The sequence below is a fragment of the Carcharhinus amblyrhynchos genome, chromosome 26 (genome assembly GCF_965287045.1).
Source record: "Carcharhinus amblyrhynchos chromosome 26, sCarAmb.v2.hapA, whole genome shotgun sequence".
NCBI lineage: Eukaryota > Metazoa > Chordata > Chondrichthyes > Carcharhiniformes > Carcharhinidae > Carcharhinus > Carcharhinus amblyrhynchos.
Window position 1 is genome coordinate 21,334,736 of NC_137349.1, and position 21,203 is coordinate 21,355,938.

Sequence of the window (21,203 nt, forward strand, 5' to 3'; positions counted from 1 at the left end):
AATAGAATGCAGGACTCTCCCTTTCAGGCACCTATTGGTAGACATTGAGAATTCTTAGCCCAGGAATAGCAGAGTTACTTTGAACTGCCATTCTGTTTGATGGTAGAAAGCTGATGCACAGCAAACTTCCACTCAAGATGAATAATCATGCTACTGGTATTTAGTGACAGTTCAGGGAAAAACAGTGGTCAAAGCACTGCAAAAATCATTTTCTCTCCTTTGAATAGTTCCACAGGATTTCTCATATATAAGAATGACTTATTTGATGATGTAACACAACCCAGTGTGGCACTGAGGTCTCAAGTCAAGTTTTCATCTTGGGAGTGGTGTTTCAAACTGTACACTTTTAATAGCAAGTGCTACCAACAGAATCAAGCTGACACAGCAATTCTTGTGGAGCCCAGCTTCAAGATCCTGATCTTGAAAACCTCTCAGAACCTCATCCATACAATCTCTGCAGGCTTCTTACTCTAATGTCCTTCCTTCACTCTTCAATTGGCTGTTTTTTTGGGCAGTCTGTTGCTTGGTTACCCCACCAGTGTTGGCAGTCAGTTGGTTTGGCTCTACTTTTTAGATGGTCCTTCGTAAAACTTGCTTCTCATCTTCTCTAAACACTTTAAAAACCATCCCAACAACATTCAGCCACCTCTCCAAATTAATTCTCCATGTCCAAAATGTTTAATTTTTTTGCTTCTTTCCATGAATCTTTTGCAACAAAAATACCGTTGCATGAAATGGGTCTGCTAAATTGTGGGTAAGTTTGTATGTTTAGCCTACTAAACCTAATTTGAGAGAAGACCATTATAGCCTGCACCGAAAGAAGGCTTTTATCCCAGGGGTCTGATTTAGATTTGAACCTACATTTCAACATTTGAAAACAAAGATTGTTTAATCTCTAGGACAATCCTCTATAGCGCTTGTTTATTTTTATACTTATTTTTGTATACGTAAGCCTGCAGGTTCTATGTAAAATAAAACCATACGTTATACACAAGCTGAATCAGAGACCAGGGAAATTTCGCCCATTGCAAGGACAGACCACAAGTGTTTACATGGAAAAAATGTTACTGCTTGCAAATGGATTTGCCCTCTCAAGCTCCCGTGTTGCAAAATCCACTGTTTTTGCTCAGCATTTTTGGCTGCATTGAACATTTGAACGGCGGGGAGGGGGGGGGGTGGCGTTTCTTAATTCACAATTTGGTTTGGCTCAGCCAGGCTCTGACGTTCCCAGTAGCAGGACATTTGAGACTTGGAAGCCCTCCAGTGAGATGATGACATCCCTACCATTCCAAATTGCTCTCCCACCGGGTTACGTTTGCCTTGCCGGCGAAACACCGATTTGAGTTTTGGGTTTAAGCCTCCTGGTGGCACCAATACGCCCTCCTCCTGCTTTTGCAACGGGTTTAGAGGGGGAGGAGGGAGAAAGAAATCCTCCACATTCAGCTTAATGAAGGGGGGGGGGGAATGAAGCATTGTGCCTTGCGATAGCACTTGGGAGTGGAGGTGTAATTTTTTTTGCTGTTGTTGTGGTGTCCTTATCGGGTCAGTCCAGCTGAGCCCAACCCAACCCAACCCAACCCAACAGCAACCTCCTTTCTCTTCCCTCCTCATTATATCACTGTCTAAGACGCACCACACACATACACTTTCTGTACTGAACAGACTGCAAGCAAAACCTCCTCCTCTCTGTCCCCCTACAGCGCAAGGAGGGGGCGCCGGCGGGGGGAAGGGCGAAAGGGGGCACGAGCAAAAAAGCCGAATGTCCAATCCGAGCAGGGGGGAGGGCGCGCGAACGGCCAGACAGCCAATCAGAGGGCGGGGAGAGAAAGGAGGCGGGCATTCTGTTGACCCGGCAGCCAATTGGAGGGCGGGGAGAAAAAAAGGGGGCGAGCACTCTGTTGGCCCAGCGGCCAATGGGAAGGCGGGAAGAGAAAGGGGGCGACACTCTGTCGGCTCGACGGCCAATCGGAGGGCGGGGGAGAAGGCCGGGGGGGGGAGCAGCAGCTCTGTCGGCGGGGGGGGAGGGCGAAGGGAGCGGGCGGAGGGCGGGGAGAGAGGAGGGGCGTCCAATCGGAGGGCGGGGGTTGGAGAGGAGACGGGGGAAGGGGGGCAGACAACTGGAGGGCGGGGACACAGACAGACAGAGAGAGGGAGGGAGTGGGCGGGTGCGCCAGAGGCGCGGCGATCGCCCATTGGCCTTCTCCACACCCCCTCCACCTGTCCATCAAAGCCGGGTGCGCCCGCCGATTGGCCGGGACGCCAACGGTTCCCCCCTCGCTCCCCCGGCTGTCAATCAAAGGGTACCCCTCCACCCCCACTCCCTCCCCCCCCTCAACCCCCTTTCCTTCTCTCCTCTCCCCAGTCTCGAGCCGCCCCTCCACCTACGAACGATATTGTCCAGCTCGGGCGCGCGTTTGGCTTCGAAGCTCGCGGTGGCGGTGGTGGCGGCGGCGGCCCTGCATTCACCCCCCCTCCCCCCCAGCCAGCCAGCCAGCCAGCCGTCTCATCTCTGTCTCTCTCTCCCCTCCCCTCCCGTTGCTGAAAGGCCTCCCCTGCCCTCCGGGGCGGGCATATTCTTCAAGTAGTTTTTTGTGTGTGTGTGTGTTTGGATGAGCCCCCGGATGTTGGCGCATGGATATCTTCGCCGCCTCTCCAATGTGCTCATGTTGAAGAGGGTAAATATGTCGGCCGCTGGGAATGCCTCTGTGACGGTGTAGCTGGAGCGCCGCGGTCGTCTTGGTCTCTCTCTCGGCTCTTTTTTTGTTAATGAAAAAGTTTTTTTTGCGGCGGTTTTGGGCAGGAGTAGGGGGGGAATATATATTTTAAAACTGCTGTGGTGGGGGGGGCAATAAGGGCGGACACAACTGCAGCTTCGGCGGTGGTTTGTGTTTAGTGTTAGAGAGGAGAGGGAGAGGGGGGGTCCCGCTTCCCTTCCCTTCCATTTAATGTTGCCTTTCGGATGCTCGGCGAAGAGGTAAACAAACGGCGTTGTACTTTTTTTTCATTGTTAACGCAGGGCAGAAAGTTGTGTGCCTCAGTCTCTGTTTGCCTGCCCCCCCCTTCAGTAATCGGTATAAATTTTTTTAAATACATTATTTGCGTGTGTCCTATCGGCGTAAAAACTAAATATGTGTATGTTTAAAAAATTATAAAACGTGTTTTTTAAAAAAAACTTGGTGTGCGTCCTATGGGTGTAAACACCTCACAAAAATATAGAATGTGTAAAAAAAAAGTATTGGTTGGGATTTGTTAGCCTTTGGGGCCATTAGTTGGGAGCGATTATTAATCAGTTATTCTTCCCCCCGCCCCACAGCCCCGTTTAGAAGTATTGGGTTGAATGGGGGGGGGGCGGTTTGTTGCCCTTTTTGGGGCCAGCAGTTGGGAGCGATTCTGTTTCTCCGCCCCCCCGCCAACCCCATCTAAAAGTGTTGGATTGGGATGGAAGATGGGGGAGGGGAAGGGGGGGTCGCGCTCTCTTTTGGAAAGAAATAAATTTTTACTGCCTTTTTTTGGTCTCTATTATTTAATGTCTTTCTGGAAGTTGTTGCAAGCCACTCACTCACTCTCCGAGTGAGGGGCGCACATGCACAATTTTTTTTCTCCCCCTTACACTCCCGAGTGGTTAGGATTGAATTAATGGAATGGATTCAGCCAGCGAGGAGCTGAGGTAATGTTTTTTTTAAGCAGGAAACGTTTTCCCTCAACTTTTTTTCTCCTTTCTTCTCCCCCCTCCCAAAAAAAATTGATGTCCCGAGCCTAGTTGTCCTAAGTAAATTTTTGATTACTTCCCCCGTCAGTGGTCCTGTCTTTTTTTACACTTGTTAAATGTTTCTTCCCTCTTTCTCCCCCCCCATTAAAAAATAGGAATAAAATGTCAAATCGATCCCCCTCCCCTTTTTACTCGAAGACTGGGCTATTTCGATTCTCGTGATTTAACGTCGCATTTAGTCGAGGGTAGTAAGGCTTGCTTTCCATTTATTTTTTTTAAACCTTTCTTTAGGGGTGTTTTAATTTGTCAAAATGAATCCTCAGCAACAGCGAATGGCAGCCATAGGGACGGACAAAGAACTCAGCGACTTGCTGGATTTCAGTGCGGTAAGGATTATGACGGTGTACCATGTATTTGTGACCGATATTTTTCTTTGCAGGATCTCTCTCTCTCAATGTAATTACGGGGAAAGAGTAACTAGTTTGTGTTGCTATTTCGCGGATTGTAGATGTGCTTTTTTTTGATTGTGTAAAAAGTATACAACCACTCCGATGTTGGGGGAGTTTCTGGGAAAGCCATTAGCCAGAGACAGTGGTGATAGTGTCAGAAGAGCTCCAGCAAAATGTGTACGCACTTGGCAGTCTTTTGTTTGGGAGTACTTTTATTTTAACGTGATGTTTAGTCCTAATAAAATGTATTGCAGTATGGTAGTCCCAAAATGCAGTCATTACACGGAGCAAATGATGCACTTTGAGACTAGTGGAACTAGAGTGAAAATGACGAGTTTGGTTGTGGTTTTAATGAATTTACATAACCAAAATATTTTTGCTTTTAAGAGGGGATAAAAGTAGTAATATTGTTCAGCCTGGCTGTTCGGGGGGTGGGGGGAGGGAATGATTTGGCACCCAGTTATAAGAATAATTTTATGCAAATGATATTTTATTCTTTATTTCTTAGATGTTTTCTCCACCTGCATCTAATGGAAAGAACCGACCAACCACGTTAGGAAGCAACCAGTTTGGGGGAACAGGTACAGTCTGTTCATATTTTATTGGGGGCTTGGTTTTGTACACATGTGAATGTGGTATTATGGCCTTTTATGTCCTTAGACTCTGGATCTATGTTTTGCGTGGAGGTTGTAAGTAGAAAGAACTAGTTGTTTTAAGTCTTTTTAAATTGATCTATATTAAAATTTGCATTGTAATTCACAATTGGGGATTGTGAAGTAGAGTGAGGTATCTTTACAATGCAACCTGAAGGGTTTTCACTGAAGTAGTAAAAAGAAGCAATGTTTTGCTGAACAAAAAAAAATAGGAATTATGTGGCTTTTTCCTGACGATTTTCCTATTTAATTGGATAAAATCCAACATCAATAGATTTTTACACTGGAGCTAGAGTCTCACGTTTCAAGTAGTGCCCAAACATCTCTTCTACCAGAAACTGCATTTTATATAGCTGTGGACCTTGTGCCTAGTGATTGTCACATGTTAGATTTATATATACAAATAAGTAGGTATCCTTGCTAGGAAAGCCACTAATTTTGTATGAAATATGTTGCACTCTGCCTTTATTGGTGGATTTTGTACTTCAGCATCACTGGCAGGCTGCAAGATGATTGATCTGTGTGAACGGTTACACATTTACAATGCTAACTATCACGTATGTAAAATTGAGATTGGTATTTGGGTTCACTTTCCCTGATAGTAACTACTTAAATATTTAAAACTTATAATTTGTTTTTCCACACCATGCAGGCTAATGTCATGATTAAGGTGGAGAGAACTTCTTTAATAAGTGGTCACTTTAGATTAGACAGTTCAGTAGAAATTGCCTTTCAAAATGTTCTATTTGTCTAACACATGAAGAAAATATTTCATATTGGGAAAAATATTATGCAACAGATGTTAAGTTGTCTTTTGAATGTAGAGTGTAGTACATATTGAGTGTTTGACTTTAATCACATTCCAGTTTTAAATTTATAGTTCATGTGCGTGGTGGAGGTGGGTTGGAAGAAGCAGATAACTTCCTGAGGTCTCAAACACCTTCAGTTATACATTGTTGTGGCAACACAATTGAAATAAATCTTCCCTCTAGAGACTTTATAAAAGAAATGACGGGAAATAAGAAGTCTCATGCTTTTGAATTTCGTAACAACCGAATTATTTTCTTTTAAATGAATAGTGTCATGTTTTTACTAAAACTCCCATGTCAGTTGAATACCTCAAGTCATGCTCATTCTCTTTCTCCAATTTAAGATTACTCCTTGTCTTAACCCCCCACTCCCCACCCCCTGGGTGGGGGGTGGGGACAAACTGAAGTTGCGTACAAAAGTGATGTTGAGATGGATGTAATTCAGTTTAAATTTATGGCTAATGAACAGAATCTTCTGCCCTCTCCTAGAATCATAGAAACCCTACAGTGCAGAATGAGGCCATTTGGTCCATCGAGCTTGCACTGACGACAATCCCACCCAACCCTTTCCACATTACACCGTTTACCCTGCTAACCCCTTTAACCTATGCATCCTGGGACATTAAGGGGCAATTTATCATGGCCAATGCACCTAACCCCTGCATATCTTTGGACTGTGGGGGACATGAGAACGTGCAAACTCCATACAGACAGTGACCCGAGCTGGGAATCAAACCCTGGTCTCTGGAGCTGTAAGGCAGCAGTGCTAACCAGAGCTGGGAATCAAACCCAGGTCTCTGGAGCTGTAAGGCAGCAGTGCTAACCACTGTGCCACCATCCCACCTTCTGTGACAAGTATCATCGCAGGGCATTTAAGCAAGTGGAAAGGAGGCAGGATGGATACCTCAGCACATTGCTGTCTCTGCCCTGATTCCGTGAATGGAAGATCCATGGATGGCCTCTCCATAATGCTGCCCATTGAAGCCCTTAAGTGGACAATTAATGCCCCCTTAAGGGCCTCATCCATAGATAGTAACCCAGTGGTGGGTGAGGAGGTCTCAATGTGGTGAGCAGGACTTTTGAATCGGCGTGGATTCCCAAGCAGAGTCTCTTGTTCAAAGGCACTCATTACCTGATGGCAGGACCCAACAACAAGAAGGTGGGAACTGAGAGCCAACCTCTTGGACTGTTTTGGCAACACCCCTACTGCGACGCTCCCATCCTACAACCATTCATCCCCAGCCTAGGATCCAGCAATTATACTAGGCCTCAGGTAGGTGTCCTAGTGGCAACAGCCAATAGATGCCTGATGGCACTGTTCATTAAAGCTGCCAACCTTTGACTTGTGCCCCCAATGTCCTTGATCCCAGACAGAGGCCTTCTGCTGGCCTGTCAAATGCCTATGTGGAACAAGATATGTCTGGCTTTCCCAAAAAGAGGTGTTTTGGGGCTTTTGCCAGTCCTCCAACCTCTACGAGTTTTTGCCAGTGCTTTGAACGAAAATGGGAAAGCTTGGAAGAATTTATGAAAGCCTGTTGAATTCTGAGATTGAATTACAGCCTTTGTTCCCTGTGCAACATCTGTTGTTGTATTAAAATACATAACACTGTTTGTAAATTTAAATGCTTTTTAGTACTGTAGCTGTGCTTTGAGGGTTTTGTAGAGGGAAGGATATATTTTTAGTGAGATCAAATTAGTATTCTTAACTGAAATGCATAATGATGGGCATTTTTTAAAATTGAAGGATGCAGTTTAATTGCAATCTTTCACTCCAGATTGAAAAACTTGAGCCATATTTTTAAAAATACTGTTAATCATAAAAGCTTCTATTCATCGTTCACACTGCAGGTCAATTCCCTGGTGTTGTGCTGTTTTTCTTGATGGCGTTTTGTAAAATGGCCAGCCATGGGAAGTTGAATTCTTGTCCATTTATCTTTCAGTAACAACTGTTGCAATTTTCTGCTGGGCTGTACAAACTAAAACAATGCAGTACTTGCTGGTTTTAGTTGATCCAGGAATTACAAGAGACAATTCTGCTAAATACTATTATTTTATGGTGTAAACATTGATTTTAAGGTGTTTTTGTGATCCTCATGCAAAGCCAGGTTAAATTACAAGTCTTTGTGTAATATTCAAAGTCCTTAATTTTCAGTAGGTTTTGTACTGCTTTCCATTGGTAACATCTCCTGACTTCACCCCAACCTCCTCATCTGCTATTGAAACCTTCATTCATGCTTTTGTTACCTTCAGACTTGATTTATTCAAATGCACTTCTGGCCAGCCTCCCATCTTCCACACTCCATTAACTTAAGCTGGTGCAAAACTCTGGTGCGCATACCCAAACCCACACCAAGTTCTGTTCACCTATCACATTTGTGGTCGCTGACCTACATTGGCTCCCAGTTGAACAAAGCCTCAATTTCTCACTTTCTAATGCCTCCACGACCCTGCTCCTCCTCATCTCTAACCTCCTCCTGCTCTACAACCTTTGAAGTAGCTGCACTTCTCCAATTGGGGCCTCTTGTGCTGCCCTGATTTTAAAATACTCCAGCACTGGTGACTGTTCATTCAGCTACCGTGGCCCTCAGCTCTGGAATTCTTTCCTTTAAACCTTGCTTCCTTTTTAAGATGCTAGTTAAAAATCTACTTCTTTGTCAAGCTTTAGATTACCTGCCCAAATATCACCATGTGACTTGATGTCAAATTTTGTTTGCTAATGCTCCTTGGGGTGTTATTGTTTTAAATATAGATTTCTATAAATTTATCATACTAGTATATGTTTTAGTATAGCAACTGAGCAAGCACCAGTGAGGCTTTGAAGTATGAAAATCTGGAATGCATATGACTCAATATTGGCAGTTTGGGTCAGTCTGATTCCCTATATCTTTGTAATATTTGCTCAGTTGGGCAGCTTGTTTTGTTTTTACATGGGTGTAATTGAAATTTTGAGATTTTTGATGTGGCGTAATGATCTCAATGACCCACATCATTTTTCCTCTGAACTTTAATTGATTGTTTTATAAATGTTTTCAATCTATATGGTGTCAAATAGTTGAGCAGTTGCATTGATGCTGTAGTTTATTTTAAAACGTGATTACAACAGAAGCTTCTAGGTTTGCTTCCAATGCTCGTGATACATAAAAGGGAAGAAAGCTGAAGTTACCTATGTTTTTGAATCATCATATGCCCAAATAGTTCTGTACAACCTCTTTTGGAGCTGATGTTTTTTTGTGTGTTGTTCATCACTAATTGTCCTGACTTGGTCCCACTCTTTACCACAGTTTTATACAGAAAATATTTATTTTGCATGGAAAATGAAAGACTTAGAAATTCTAATTGCAGTACCTAACCTACCATTTGGATAATTTGTCACACCAGTACTTTTACATGGGTAAAATAAGTTGTGTTTTTAGAATATGAATGTGAAGCCAGGAATGACTTTGATGTGGACTACAAATAGGTCGATGAGGCATTAGTGATAGGCTCCCGTGGCCCACAATATTGCAGGGTTCTTACATTGAGGGATTCCAACAAGTTCTTCAACCACATGAGTGAAAGTCATCAAAACCTGAAGTTGAATCATTGGCCAGAATACAGTTCCTGCTGAATATATTCAGTGTTTCAGTGGTGACTTTTTAAAAATCTTTCTGCAATGACCAGCAGTTTTGATCTTATTGTGCAGTTTATTGGCATCATCTGAGCTTGTTATTACATGTTAGTGATTGCACAAGTAACTTTTGAATGAGCAACAGCTTCCCATGTGATGGGAAGAATGAATTTTAAAGTAATTATCACATGACTAAGCATTTAAAAGTGCTACTAAATTTGCTGTTCATTTGCTGAATGTGCACTTGTGTAGTTGAGGGGGACTACCTAAGTGTTTGCATTGGAGTTACCCTGGACTGTCCATTATTAAAAGCTGGCACAATCATTACACAGCATTCTTTCAAAAGTTATAATTTTTAGAATATAAATGTTTTTAAGACCTATTTGAAGAGTTGATCTATTTGATTTGATCAATTTACATATTGCTTTTAAAGTAATGGCAAAAATCATTCTTGCATTGATCTGAACTTTGGAGGGAGTCAGGCAGATATCTATTATTGTGCATAGAACACCATCCAAAAGATGCAAATATATGCTGACAATATTTACACATGCTTTAAAATGCAGACATTTACCCCCATGCTTGCTGCTAGCAACACATGTTTGTAGTTGCAAAGGAGCTTGGCACATGCTCCCCCTTGCCGCCAAAGGCACCTTAGTAGCTTAGGCTGGTCAGGAATTCCCATCCCAGGTGCCCTCGTTTGTTCATTTTCTTTTTGCGACCTGTTTTAAAACCCACCTCTTCAGCCAAGGTTTTGGTCACCTGCGCTCGATCTCTCCCATTTTGGCTAGGCATCTGTTTTTCCTTGTGTCCTTTTGAAGTGCTTGTAAATGTTTTTCTAAGTTAAAAGGCACTACTGTATATATACGTGGCTGAGGTTTTTAAATCTATTTTGGCTCCTGTCCTTGTATTTTAATTATATTGAATATTCTAAATTTTTTTAATGAAATTATCAAGTGAGTTTTTAAGTGGTGTGCATATTTCTATATAAACCATGATTTAGGAGAAAATCAAGAATGCAACAGCGCAGCTTCAAGCTGGGCTTTTTCTGTAGTTGAAAAGAATTAACAGCTGATGGAGTACTCTGTTCTCTAGTTTCTACAGAAACCATGGTTTGTTTGTATGAATTGCTTGTCATATGGTCTATGTTTAGTTCTCTTGCATTACTATTGGCCTCCTGGCGAGAAATATTCCTGGGTGAAGTTTCAGGGGTAATACAGGGCACTCCCCAGGGGATTCTCTGCACAGGAAATAACAGGCAGAGTGCAGACAAAAAGGCTAATAGTTTCACACTTATCTCATCTAATCACCAGTAACACCTCAATTCAAACCCTTTGTCTGACCCATTTAAGTGATTTTTAAGTAAACATTCCTGATGTGTCTCTTAGATTACTGTATCGCCTCAGCAACTGTTGAACTTTCATCTATTTTCAAAATGTGTATTATCAGGAGCATTATGTATTTTTAACATGTCAGCCTCCAATTTTCTAATGGTTGAGATTCCTCACAGGTAGATAATGTGCATGCATTATAGGAATATCTTAAGAATGCTGGTTCATACCTTTTAAACAGAATTAATTTGCAATTTTTGATTCTGAAGATTGATTTTGTCAGAATCCAAAATGTGATGTGAATGCCTTTTTGTATGTAAGAGCAATTACTGTAATCCATTGGCTTTGCTATTGAAGTCCATCCTATTTGTGTTTGGTTTGGGGGGGGGTGGGGTTTGCGATTCAGGCCATTGATGGCAATTGCTGTTGTTTCAAATGTTGCAGGAGTCACTTTCATTTTCTGGCTTCAAGCATTATTTGCACTGTTGCTAGTTTGTTCACCCCACCCGCAGCCAGAAAAAAAAACTGATGTCAATATCCTGTTGCCACTGCTGTCTCACTTTTTTATATTTGTGCTGAAATATGCAAAGGGTAGTTTTATTTACTGAAATTTGAGATGTATGGTGCATTTTTTTAAAAAAACTAATTAAATTAAGTAATCTTTTGAATAGTTATTTTCATCCTTGACTTACTTTTGTAAGTCGGTAGTAATGTTAAAGCTGTAGTGTGCTTGATTTTCTTTTCAAAAAATATGCTCTGTTCTAGCTTTCACTTAATTCTGTCCTCCTAGGATGCTAATTTCAGCTTCTATGTTAAGGTCTTGTACTATATTCAAATGGTCTTTCCTGGTGGTTTTGTTCAGAAAACATCTTAGCATGTCTGCTGTTGAGAGAAACTTTGATGTCTGTTTTAAAACTTAAACTAATCTAGTCTTCGTTAAAGAAACGTTTCTATTGTTTTCAGGATCTGGGGCTTATTATCTGTTGCTGATTCCTTCCATTTGAACCTTATGAATTAAATTAGATGACCTGATCGTTCCTTTTATTAATCTTAACAAGTGAAGTTGAAGCAATAAATTCTCAAAAGGCTGAGCTACAAAAGGAAAAAGCTTAAACTAACAACCTGCACTTCAGTGGTGCCGAAACATTTACTCTTTTCTTCAGCAAGCACATTAAACACCATTAATGTGTTACAGTATCCCATAATGTGTTTATGTTGCAGTGGTACACCAGGCACTGTCTGAGAGTCGTACCTGCTTTTAGAACTTGTGCAAGCCAGCAGCCCTGATTTACACTGCTGTTAGGGGAAAGCAGAGCTCCACCAAATGGCACCTGAATGCTGATGACAGTTTTAATGTTCTCTCCTGCTGGAAAATAACTGATGGTTAAAGTGAAAGTAGTTCACTGGGCCACCTGGTAACTTTGACAAACTTCAAAGTTGACATGTAACTTACCAATCATCATTTTTGTTGCTGATTGAGAAATGTTGCAGGTATTTGTGCTGAAATCCCTGGAATTTTTTTGTTCTAAATGATACTGTAGAAGTTAACCTCACTGCAAAATAGATCGTCTATGGATGCTGAGAGAATGGAATAGGTGGCTTCAGGCTGATTACAATTTTAGTCAAGCTCGCATACTTTGGAAATGCTTCAACCTGACTCAAAAGGTAATGCGCGTATCTTTAAAGCTTGAAAAACAAAATTGTTCATTGACAAAATAAGCCTGTAATGTACTTTAACTATCACACCTCCTCTGTTTATAGGTTTTCAGTTGCAGTGGCTTAAACCTGTAAAATGGTGGTTGGCAAAGACTAATGCCTGTATCAGGATAGGTTCAAGACGTTTCAACATGTTTGAACCAGTACTGTGTCCCCATTGTTAGAATATTTTAAAATGGGCCTCCAGACTTCCTGGTTCTTTATTTTTAAAAAAGGTACCTCCACAGAATTAATCTTCCTGACTACCCGAAAAACACTTGCTGAATTCTGAGTAAACAGGAACAGTGGGATCTATTTGTTATTTGTAGGCTTTTTCCTGGTTTTATGTTGGCTATAAACAGTTTTCCAAGACTTTGGTTTATGTTTGTTAATTTAGAAAAGTAAGTAATATTCTCAAGGCTGCGGAGAACTAAATGAAAGTATGTTCAAATATGAGTGATATGTGCAGTTTTCACAAACTTGTTTGCACAGTATTTCACAAGATTGTTGCATTAGATTGAAAATAATTTGTTAGCTTCAGTAGCTCCATAACATCGTGTTAAACTCACCCCTGAAATTTAATGGGTTACAATGTCATTGTGTTGAAGTTTAAGCTTTTTTCTTGGGCATCATAATCTTGAGTAGCTTTTTAACATCTTTCCTGGTTGATGGTGTAACTTTTTGTTTAGAGTGAATTGAAATGTTTTTGTGATTATCAATCTTTTTGGAAAAGTACTGCCTTTTAGAAATTAAATTTGGAAATGGGAATATTGCCAAGTAAAGACAGCTTGAGGATTAAACTGATGTAATTTTGACATTCCCAATAATGAGGTATGATCGACTTCAGGATTGCTGTACTACTGGCTCCAGATGCACTTGTCATCTATCGTCATAGACTCCCTACGGTGCAAAAGGAGGCCATTCAGCCCACTGAGTCTGCATCAACTACAATCCCCTTTCCTCAAAGCCCCGTGTGTTCACCCTGCTAGTCACCCTGACACTAAGGGGCAATTCACCATGGTCAATCAACCTAACCTACATATCTTTGGACTGTGGGAGGAAACCAGAGCAGACATATGGAAAATGTGCAAACTCCACGCTGGATTCAAGCTGTTTGAATCCCAGCTCGAATCCAAGCTGGGATTTGAACCTGGTTTCCTGTCACTGTGAGGCAGCTGTGCTAGCCACTGTGCCGCCTCATAGCCAGCAGCAATCTTAAAATGAATGGGCTAAGTATGTAGGAAAAACCTTTTTCTTTAAAACCAAAATTAACTGGCATGAGACCATTGTAAGTTTGGGAACCTCAACATAAGCTTACAAGAGACTTATGCCCTGGGAACTTGTGGAGCTAGCATGACATGAAAAAAGTGTTAAAAGTTAGTCTTAGACTGATTTTACACTGGTTAAGTTGAAGAACTATGTCTCAACCTTTTTTGTGAATTACTTGAGTCACATGATCACTTCCCAATGCTGACTGTTGGAAGTACTGAATGTGGACGCTTCATTCCTGTAGAACCACTGACTGGATAGCTTGCTTTGACAGTAAGCTTTGTTGCCTTTAGGCTGAAATACCCAGTGATGTCCTTTGAAGAAAAAAATTGAAAGAATTCATCCAGCAGCTGAAAATTGGCTCCCAGCTTGGATTGTTCAGCCAAATTATCGTACGAGATTTTAGAAAAAGAATTGGAGATAAGAATAACACTTAGCCTTAGTAAATGGTAAGTTCACATTTTGTATATCTATCAGACATAAAATAAGAGTAACATGCTGCAAGTCAATAACTTGCTACTCAAACGTCAATAGCATCTCTCTCTCTCTTTCTCTCTCTCTTTTGCCTCGCCCCTTTTTTACTCCAGAGTAATCTTAAGCTCACCACTGCAAAGTTATGGGGAGTCCATTGTTCCAATATTTACAATGCTTTGGTATACAGTTAATGACAAAGAGAATTGGATGTTAGGAATTTTGTTTCTGCAATAAGGTTTTGTACCAGCACCTCTCAGATGAAAAGTTTAAATCTAGGTTTCAACTCTCTGGAAATGCTGGTGGCCTTGGAGTTCAAAGGGACAGGGACTGAGTTTTTGATTTTTAAGACATTGCATTGTCCCTTGATACTTTAACCCTTGCAATGGTGTGCAAACAGATGACAGAAAAAGAATGGCCGGTTCCTTCTGTTATGTCCCACATCATTGCATTGCTTGTGCATCCCAATGTCCTCACCCTATCTCAAGAGTTATGTAGTCTTCTCTGTGAGCTGGAAAGACATGGATTTATGGGGGTGGTGGGGAAAGAGAGGGAAATCTGAACAATTTCTCTCTGACCAATTTACACAATCAAAGTTAGCCCTGACTAATGCTATCCAATGTTCCTCTTTTGTGAGGACATCTCCAGATCAGGCAGAAATGGGTCCTGCTCTCTCTCTGCCTCTCTCTCTCAAATTTATTGATATCGGTGTTTGCTGAAGAAGTTGACCGCCTGTTTCACTGGACTAATGTTTTCCAGAGCTTGCAGTAACAATTATTGTGTGAGAAGTGATAGGATCACTGGCAAATTTGTACAATCAAATATTTGAGGGCTTGGAACCAACTCTGGATTTTTAAAGTTTATGCTTTTGTGACTGTCTTTAGACATGGCTGCCAACTGATTTGATTTTTATTATTATCACGTGCATTAGTATACAATGAAAAGTATTGTTTCCTGCACGCTACACAGTACTGTTCATAGGGAAGGAAAGGAGAGAGTGCAGAATGTAGTATTAACAGTTGTAGCAAACTTAATACAAGGTAGGTCCATTCAAAAGTCTAGCAGCAGGGAAAAAGCTGTTCTTGAGTCGATTGGTAACATGACTTCAGACTTTTGTAATCTTTCCCAGCGGAAGAAGGTGGAAGAGAGAATGACCGGGGTGTGCAGCGTCCTTAACTATTCTGGCTTCTTTTGTGAGGCAGCGGCAAGCGTGGATGTAGTCAATGGTTGGGAGTCTGATTTGCGTGATGGACTGGGCATCATTCACAACCTTTGTAGTTTTGGGCAGAGCAGGAGCCATACCAAGCTCTGATACAACCAGAAAGAATGCTTTCTATGGTACATTTGTAGAAGTTGGTGAGAGTTGTAGTGGACATGTCAAATTTCCTTAGTATCCTGAGAAAGTAGAGGCGTTGTTAGACTTTAACTGTGGTGTCAGCATGGGGGACCAGGACAGGCTGTATGGTACTGTGGTTGTAAAGCAACCTCACTAAATGGGTAGGGACTACACGCGCTGACCAATACCAGTAATTTAAATGTGGTGATTTTGGTGGGGTACACGTGACACAGCTTGACTTTTGCTGTCCATTCTTTACCTTGTGCAATCATCAATTTGATCAGTGCCTGTAGCAACAGTGAGCGTTGCAGTTGAATCACTGAAATGTTCAGTGGTCAGCAGATTGCTCTGGTAGATTTGTGCTCTCTCTTTCTTGCTGTAATAATCATGCAGCCTGGAAGCACTGATGACACAAATGACCTCAGACAGCCTGTCTGCAAATCAGTGAAGACTAAAATTACAGTCATGGGGTTTAGAGTTCTGATAAGTGGTTCTGAAGAGTTTGTAGAATGCCTGTACGTATTTTAGCTACAAAGTGGAAAACTGTTGGATAACTTTAGCTGCATAAAGTGGAAACTCTGCTATCACAGTACATCACCTTATTCAGTTTGCAACATAAAACCAGAGATGGGAATGGTTGACTATGACAGATAAGTAAGTTACTAATGAGTTTTTTAAAAATCTGTTTTGTTGTTTGTTTAATCTGTTTTGTGTTTAGAACACTAATTATGAATCAACAATTCAACTTTTTGAATGTGGATGGTAAATATGCAGTTCAGGAACTAAATGTAAGGGGTCCCATTGACATCATTGACCAACGTGTAGTGCAGTATTCAGCAAGGTCTCTGTCAAATAAAAAATATTTTTATACCATACAATCTGCATTTTAACAGTATTTCAAGTTTTATTGTAAACTACAAGTTTAATTTTGAAGGTTAAAGATTGGCTTTCGAAATCATTCGGTTTTTTTCTTTGTTTCGTCTAAGCTTTGCACGTAAGTGGGGCGGTGAAGACATGATTATTCTCCTTCAGTCTGCATACTGTGATGGATGATGTACATCTTCTATTATTGATCCTGTAGACATTACTTAGAAAGAAGTCTCTGCAAGAACCTGTTCTAAAATCTGTTTGTAGCCATGATGCAGCCTGAAGTAAATGGATATGTATGACCTATGTGAAAACCCAGCATGGGATTGATTAGTGCTGTAAAGTAAATAAATTTATCAAAACAAAATAAGGCGCTTAACATATTATGTGGCTTATTTATTGTAGACCTCCATTAAGTGGATATTTTTTCATGTAAGTCTTGCATGAAATAATTTGTGTGTTTTGTGTACTTGCATGGATGTGTACTTAACCGTTTTTTTGTTTTGGAAAAAACACACCTGTGTTTTAAGTGTATTTGACCCTGTATTGCCACCTCACTGAGCTTCGATTGTATGTTATGACTAGGTTCAGTGTAAGTAAGTTCTGGCTGGAAGCAGACTTTTTAGATTGTCTTCATGTTTAGTTTGAGCTGTCCCAAAATGTACATGCAAGTAAAGTGTAAGATATGTATGCTTTCACAAGGGGGTATTAAACAAAATAGGGGATTCAATAAGTTGTTACTGGTCGACTTGATTTTTTAACACTGTGTCCTGTATTGTGACGGATCAATCTGTGGCTGAGAGACCCAGTGGCTTTGGGGGTTTAGTGGTGACAAATTGCAGTTACCACCCCCTCATGTGGTTTGATCTCCTGCAACTATCAGATAATGAATGAATGCCTGTTCATTTTGCTTGCATTTGTGTTCAGTTTTCTCGTGACAGTTGCAAGAATTAATTAAGAATTTAATAGTTTTATTAACTTTTCCAGGGAAATGTAGCTTGTGTAAACAAAATCTGAAATTTCCACATTTTATATCCGGTATAGACTTGATGCTTGTTGGACCGGGTGTGATGGTTCTGGATTTGGAGCAAAATGTTTGTGTACTTCAATACTTTATTATTTGTGGTCGCGGAATTGCTCTCAATTCTGAGAGGAGAAGAGAAGTCAGCTTGGGGAATAGTATCAGTATCTTCAGTACAGATTTTATGTCAGATGATGCTGGCAAAAGTCAAAATATCAAGTTGTTTTTTCTTTTGAATGGAAATTCAAATCATCAGATCTAAACACTGCCTAGAGTATGCAGCTATAATGGATAAACAATGAAGAATACGTAATTCCAAATATAAATTTCAGTAAACATGTCTGTTGGCAAGGTTTAGGCTGATTTTTGGAATTGTGCACTGGGTTGAGCATACAAAGTTGGTTTCATTAAATATTGTTACTGTAGTGATGCAGTAGAGAGCAGTTCTGCTGTATTCTGAATGCCATCCTCTGTAATAAATGCTAAAATTAACTGAATGCTACAGAAATGCAGATACAGACAATACTCTGAATCAATCAGAGGGCAAGTATTATTTGGGGCGTCCTTTATAAAACCATTATTTTAGTTGCACAGTTTTAATGGGAGTATCTGAATTCCACTCTGCCTAGGCTTTTCAATCCAACATATATTGTACAGGTAGAAAGGAGTGTAAAATTCTGCTATTGACTTGCTCTTCTTCATTCTGTTTGTGTCTATATTTTTTTAAATTGCAGAGGAAAACTGTAGGCCCATTCAACTGTCAGACTTATGATATTAAAAGTATATAACTTGAAGCAAATCTTGAAACACAGCAGTATGTGTAAGCAAGAAAGATGATCTGTTTCCTCAGTGCGTGTCAGTTGCGAGAGGGAGATGTAGTAATATGTCACCCTTTGACCTTTTACTAAATGTTTGTTTTTTCTGATGAAGGACAGAGACTTTAAGCCTCTATCAATTATTGGATGGGAATAATTGCTTGCGGTGATCATAAGCAAGAAGATATACAACTGCAGGTAGCTAGCTGGACTTTAGAAACATTTTCACTATGGCAGCACATAAGAATGTGATTTTTTTTTCATTGACTGAAGTTGATCTTTGGGGCACCTTGTTTTGGAACTCTGAAACTTAAGTTGAAAACAATGATACATTTCAAATGTGCTTTCTAAGTTGCCTAGTCTAACGCATCTTTAACTTATTTCATGTAATGCTGACGCCACTTGTAAGTACAGGTAGTGTCTCATATCTGTTTGTAAACTGCATAGTTTATAAGCTGCCATGTGTTAATATTGATATTAAATGAATAAAATAACTGCGGCAGTTCAAGTGGGCAATTCATTGGCGCAGTTGTGCACTGGGCTAGTTATTGGCTTTTGAGCGCTGCTCTTTTTCTAAGCTCCAAGTGGTCCTTGACTCCCAAGACAAGTCAGTCATACTTGTTTAATTTTTTCAAAAATTATTCCTTGATTTATTTTCTTTTTGCACTTTAAATTTATTCATTTAATGCAATAGGAGATGTCTGGAATCAAGATTTCGATTATTTTTTATCGTCCAAATTCCAGCAATAACTCAGTACGCAGGTTGCTAATTTTGAGATGTTGAAGCTGTATGCCATTACAGGATCTGGGATTTCTTTGTGCAATTCTTGTGCGGATTTTTCTCTTGCACTGTCTATATTGGACAGTCTTAATGGGCATTAGCAGAAACTAAATATGGGATAAAACCTACAGTTCCAACAACGTGGCCACCCAATTGTGAAATAGTACCCCTTATTGTAATACACTCATTTTAGTTTCCCACACTAATGGTTGTTGTAGGCTAAGTCAGTATGACTGCCAATTTAATGCCACATTAATGCTGAATTATGGATAGTTGTGTTGTGGACTCCTGCCTACTAGGAACTGATTTAGAGTGCCAGAACTAGTTACTCTTGGGATCATTTTGGTTGACTTTATCTCATCTGTTTGCTGGATTAAACCCAAAAATAAAAAGGATGGTTTCAAACCCAGTTTAGCCCCCCAGTTCTCCACAAATTGGAACCATTTCTGATCAGTTGATGACTTTGAGACTTTTTTTGCCTCTGGTCGTAATAGGTACTGGGGTATCTCCATGTACTTTGATTAAAGCCAAAATAACTGAGCAGCTGTATTCTATAGTCATAGGATGATGCACTGGAGAAAATAAGCTCTGGGATATTATATCTTCTTTAGGAAACATGCATTAAAGTTTATTTATTAGTGTCATAAGTATGCTCAGATTAACATTGCAATGAAGTTATTGTGAAAAATCCCTTAATAGTCATGCTCCAGCGCCTATTCAGATACACTGAGGGAGAATTTAGCATGGCTAATGCACTTAACCAGCACACCGTTTGGACTGTGGAAGGGAAACCCATGTAGACACGTGGAGAACGTACAACAGTGATTGCACAAAGGTACTTTCTTTGGCTGTAAAACACTCATATCTGGTATTTGTCAACAGCATTATATAAATACAAACTGAATCCATGATGGCTCCCTAGCTTAATTGGGATGTCCCACACACACACACACACACACACACACACACACACACACACACACAGTGGGTTCACTGGGATGGTGCGATTGAGCCAGTCAATGTGACTCGCTGTAGAGCTGGAAAATCCTGCCCTATTCATTGGTTTGTTTGTGTAACCTTTTCTATACAAGTAAACAAACTGCTGTTTTTATAATAATAATGATTACACTTCAAATCATTTTAGGCTATGGAACTGATCACGATATCTTGAACTGCAGATTTGCTCTCCAAGTTTGCCTTATCTACTCCAACCAGCCTCCATTTGGGCCGTTTACCAAATGAACTAGACATGAGGGCACAAGTCCGTGAATATTGGCAGCATTCTGGTCCCTTACCTGAGTGACCATCCTATACATATTCTCCAAGCACCGTGGGGTGTTCTGGACATCTCGCCAGGCAAAGGGAAGTCTAGGATTTCGAAATGATTTTTCAATTTTTTTGATGAGCTTAAGCAAAATCCTTCAATCATTTAGGATATTATAAATGTATCTTTTGATGTTGATTTTTTTTTGACTGATGTTCATGCATTGGTGGAAGGGGATTTAAGCAGATTGGAGATATTAGTGGTTTACTCGTGGGCTGGAGGCCCTGCATGCTTAGGAACTGTTGGAATTCTGGAAACGTGGCTCTGATTCTTTGTGTATTCTTGTCACCTTGGAGAGGGATCGCTAGTGTCCACTGATTATGCTTGAAGCCTTCTGTGACCAATCAATGCTACTGGAAAGATGCCTATAATAATACTATCATCAAATGTATTTTAGCTTTTGTTCAGGCTGTTGTACTAGTGGTAGGAGTGGAAAGTTGCAGATTTGACATCATTGGATTAATTCTGGTGTCACTTTACTGACCCATGAATAGGTTCTAAACTTGGGTGCTTTTTCAATGTTTTTATTGGAGATTTTCCATTTTGCCAAATAATGCAACAATTTCCCAAAATCCAGTACAGCACAGAAAAATTATCATTCTACATGATAGGAAAAAAGGTAAATATTACAATTAGTTTGGATTATCAATTGCAATTCATTTGTAATTGGTGCCTCCCTTTGCACATATAAGAAGAATATGACAAAGAATGGAAGATAACAGGATAAAGCCATTAGCACATGACAAAATATTGCACACCCTTTCCCACAGGATAACAAAGATTGAACTACTCAGCGTAAAGGGACCCCCTGTGGGGGGCAAATGCAACCAATCAATGCACTTAAAACAGCATGCCATGTAGGGGGGAACAACAGGCTATAAACACAAGACATGGTGTGACAGTGTATACACTCATACAGGATAACGAGCAGAGCTACACAGTCTCACAGGAAGAGTATGGGTAAAACAGAGCCCAGGTATTTAAACTCGTCCTTGGACCCCACAGATAACGATGTCTTCCACTAGTAGTATAATCGCTACACCTAAATATAAATTTTGAAAATAAC

The 21,203-nt window shown here is 40.6% G+C and overlaps 1 protein-coding gene across 8 annotated transcripts in view; it reads left to right on the top strand.

Moving 5' to 3' along the window:
• The first annotated feature begins 2,467 nt into the window (after nucleotides 1–2,467).
• LOC145358863 (transcription factor E2-alpha-like) overlaps nucleotides 2,468–21,203 on the top strand; it is a 119,119-nt gene continuing 100,383 nt past the window's right edge. For 3 of the 8 annotated variants that reach the window (XM_080213207.1, XM_080213211.1, XM_080213212.1), the window contains exons 1-3: nucleotides 2,470–2,675; nucleotides 4,001–4,095; nucleotides 4,667–4,739. In XM_080213207.1, coding sequence (XP_080069333.1) covers nucleotides 4,021–4,095; nucleotides 4,667–4,739 — 148 coding nt within the window. In that variant the 5' untranslated portion in view covers nucleotides 2,470–2,675; nucleotides 4,001–4,020. The other 5 variants (XM_080213213.1, XM_080213214.1, XM_080213210.1 and 2 more) reach the window with 5 other exon arrangements.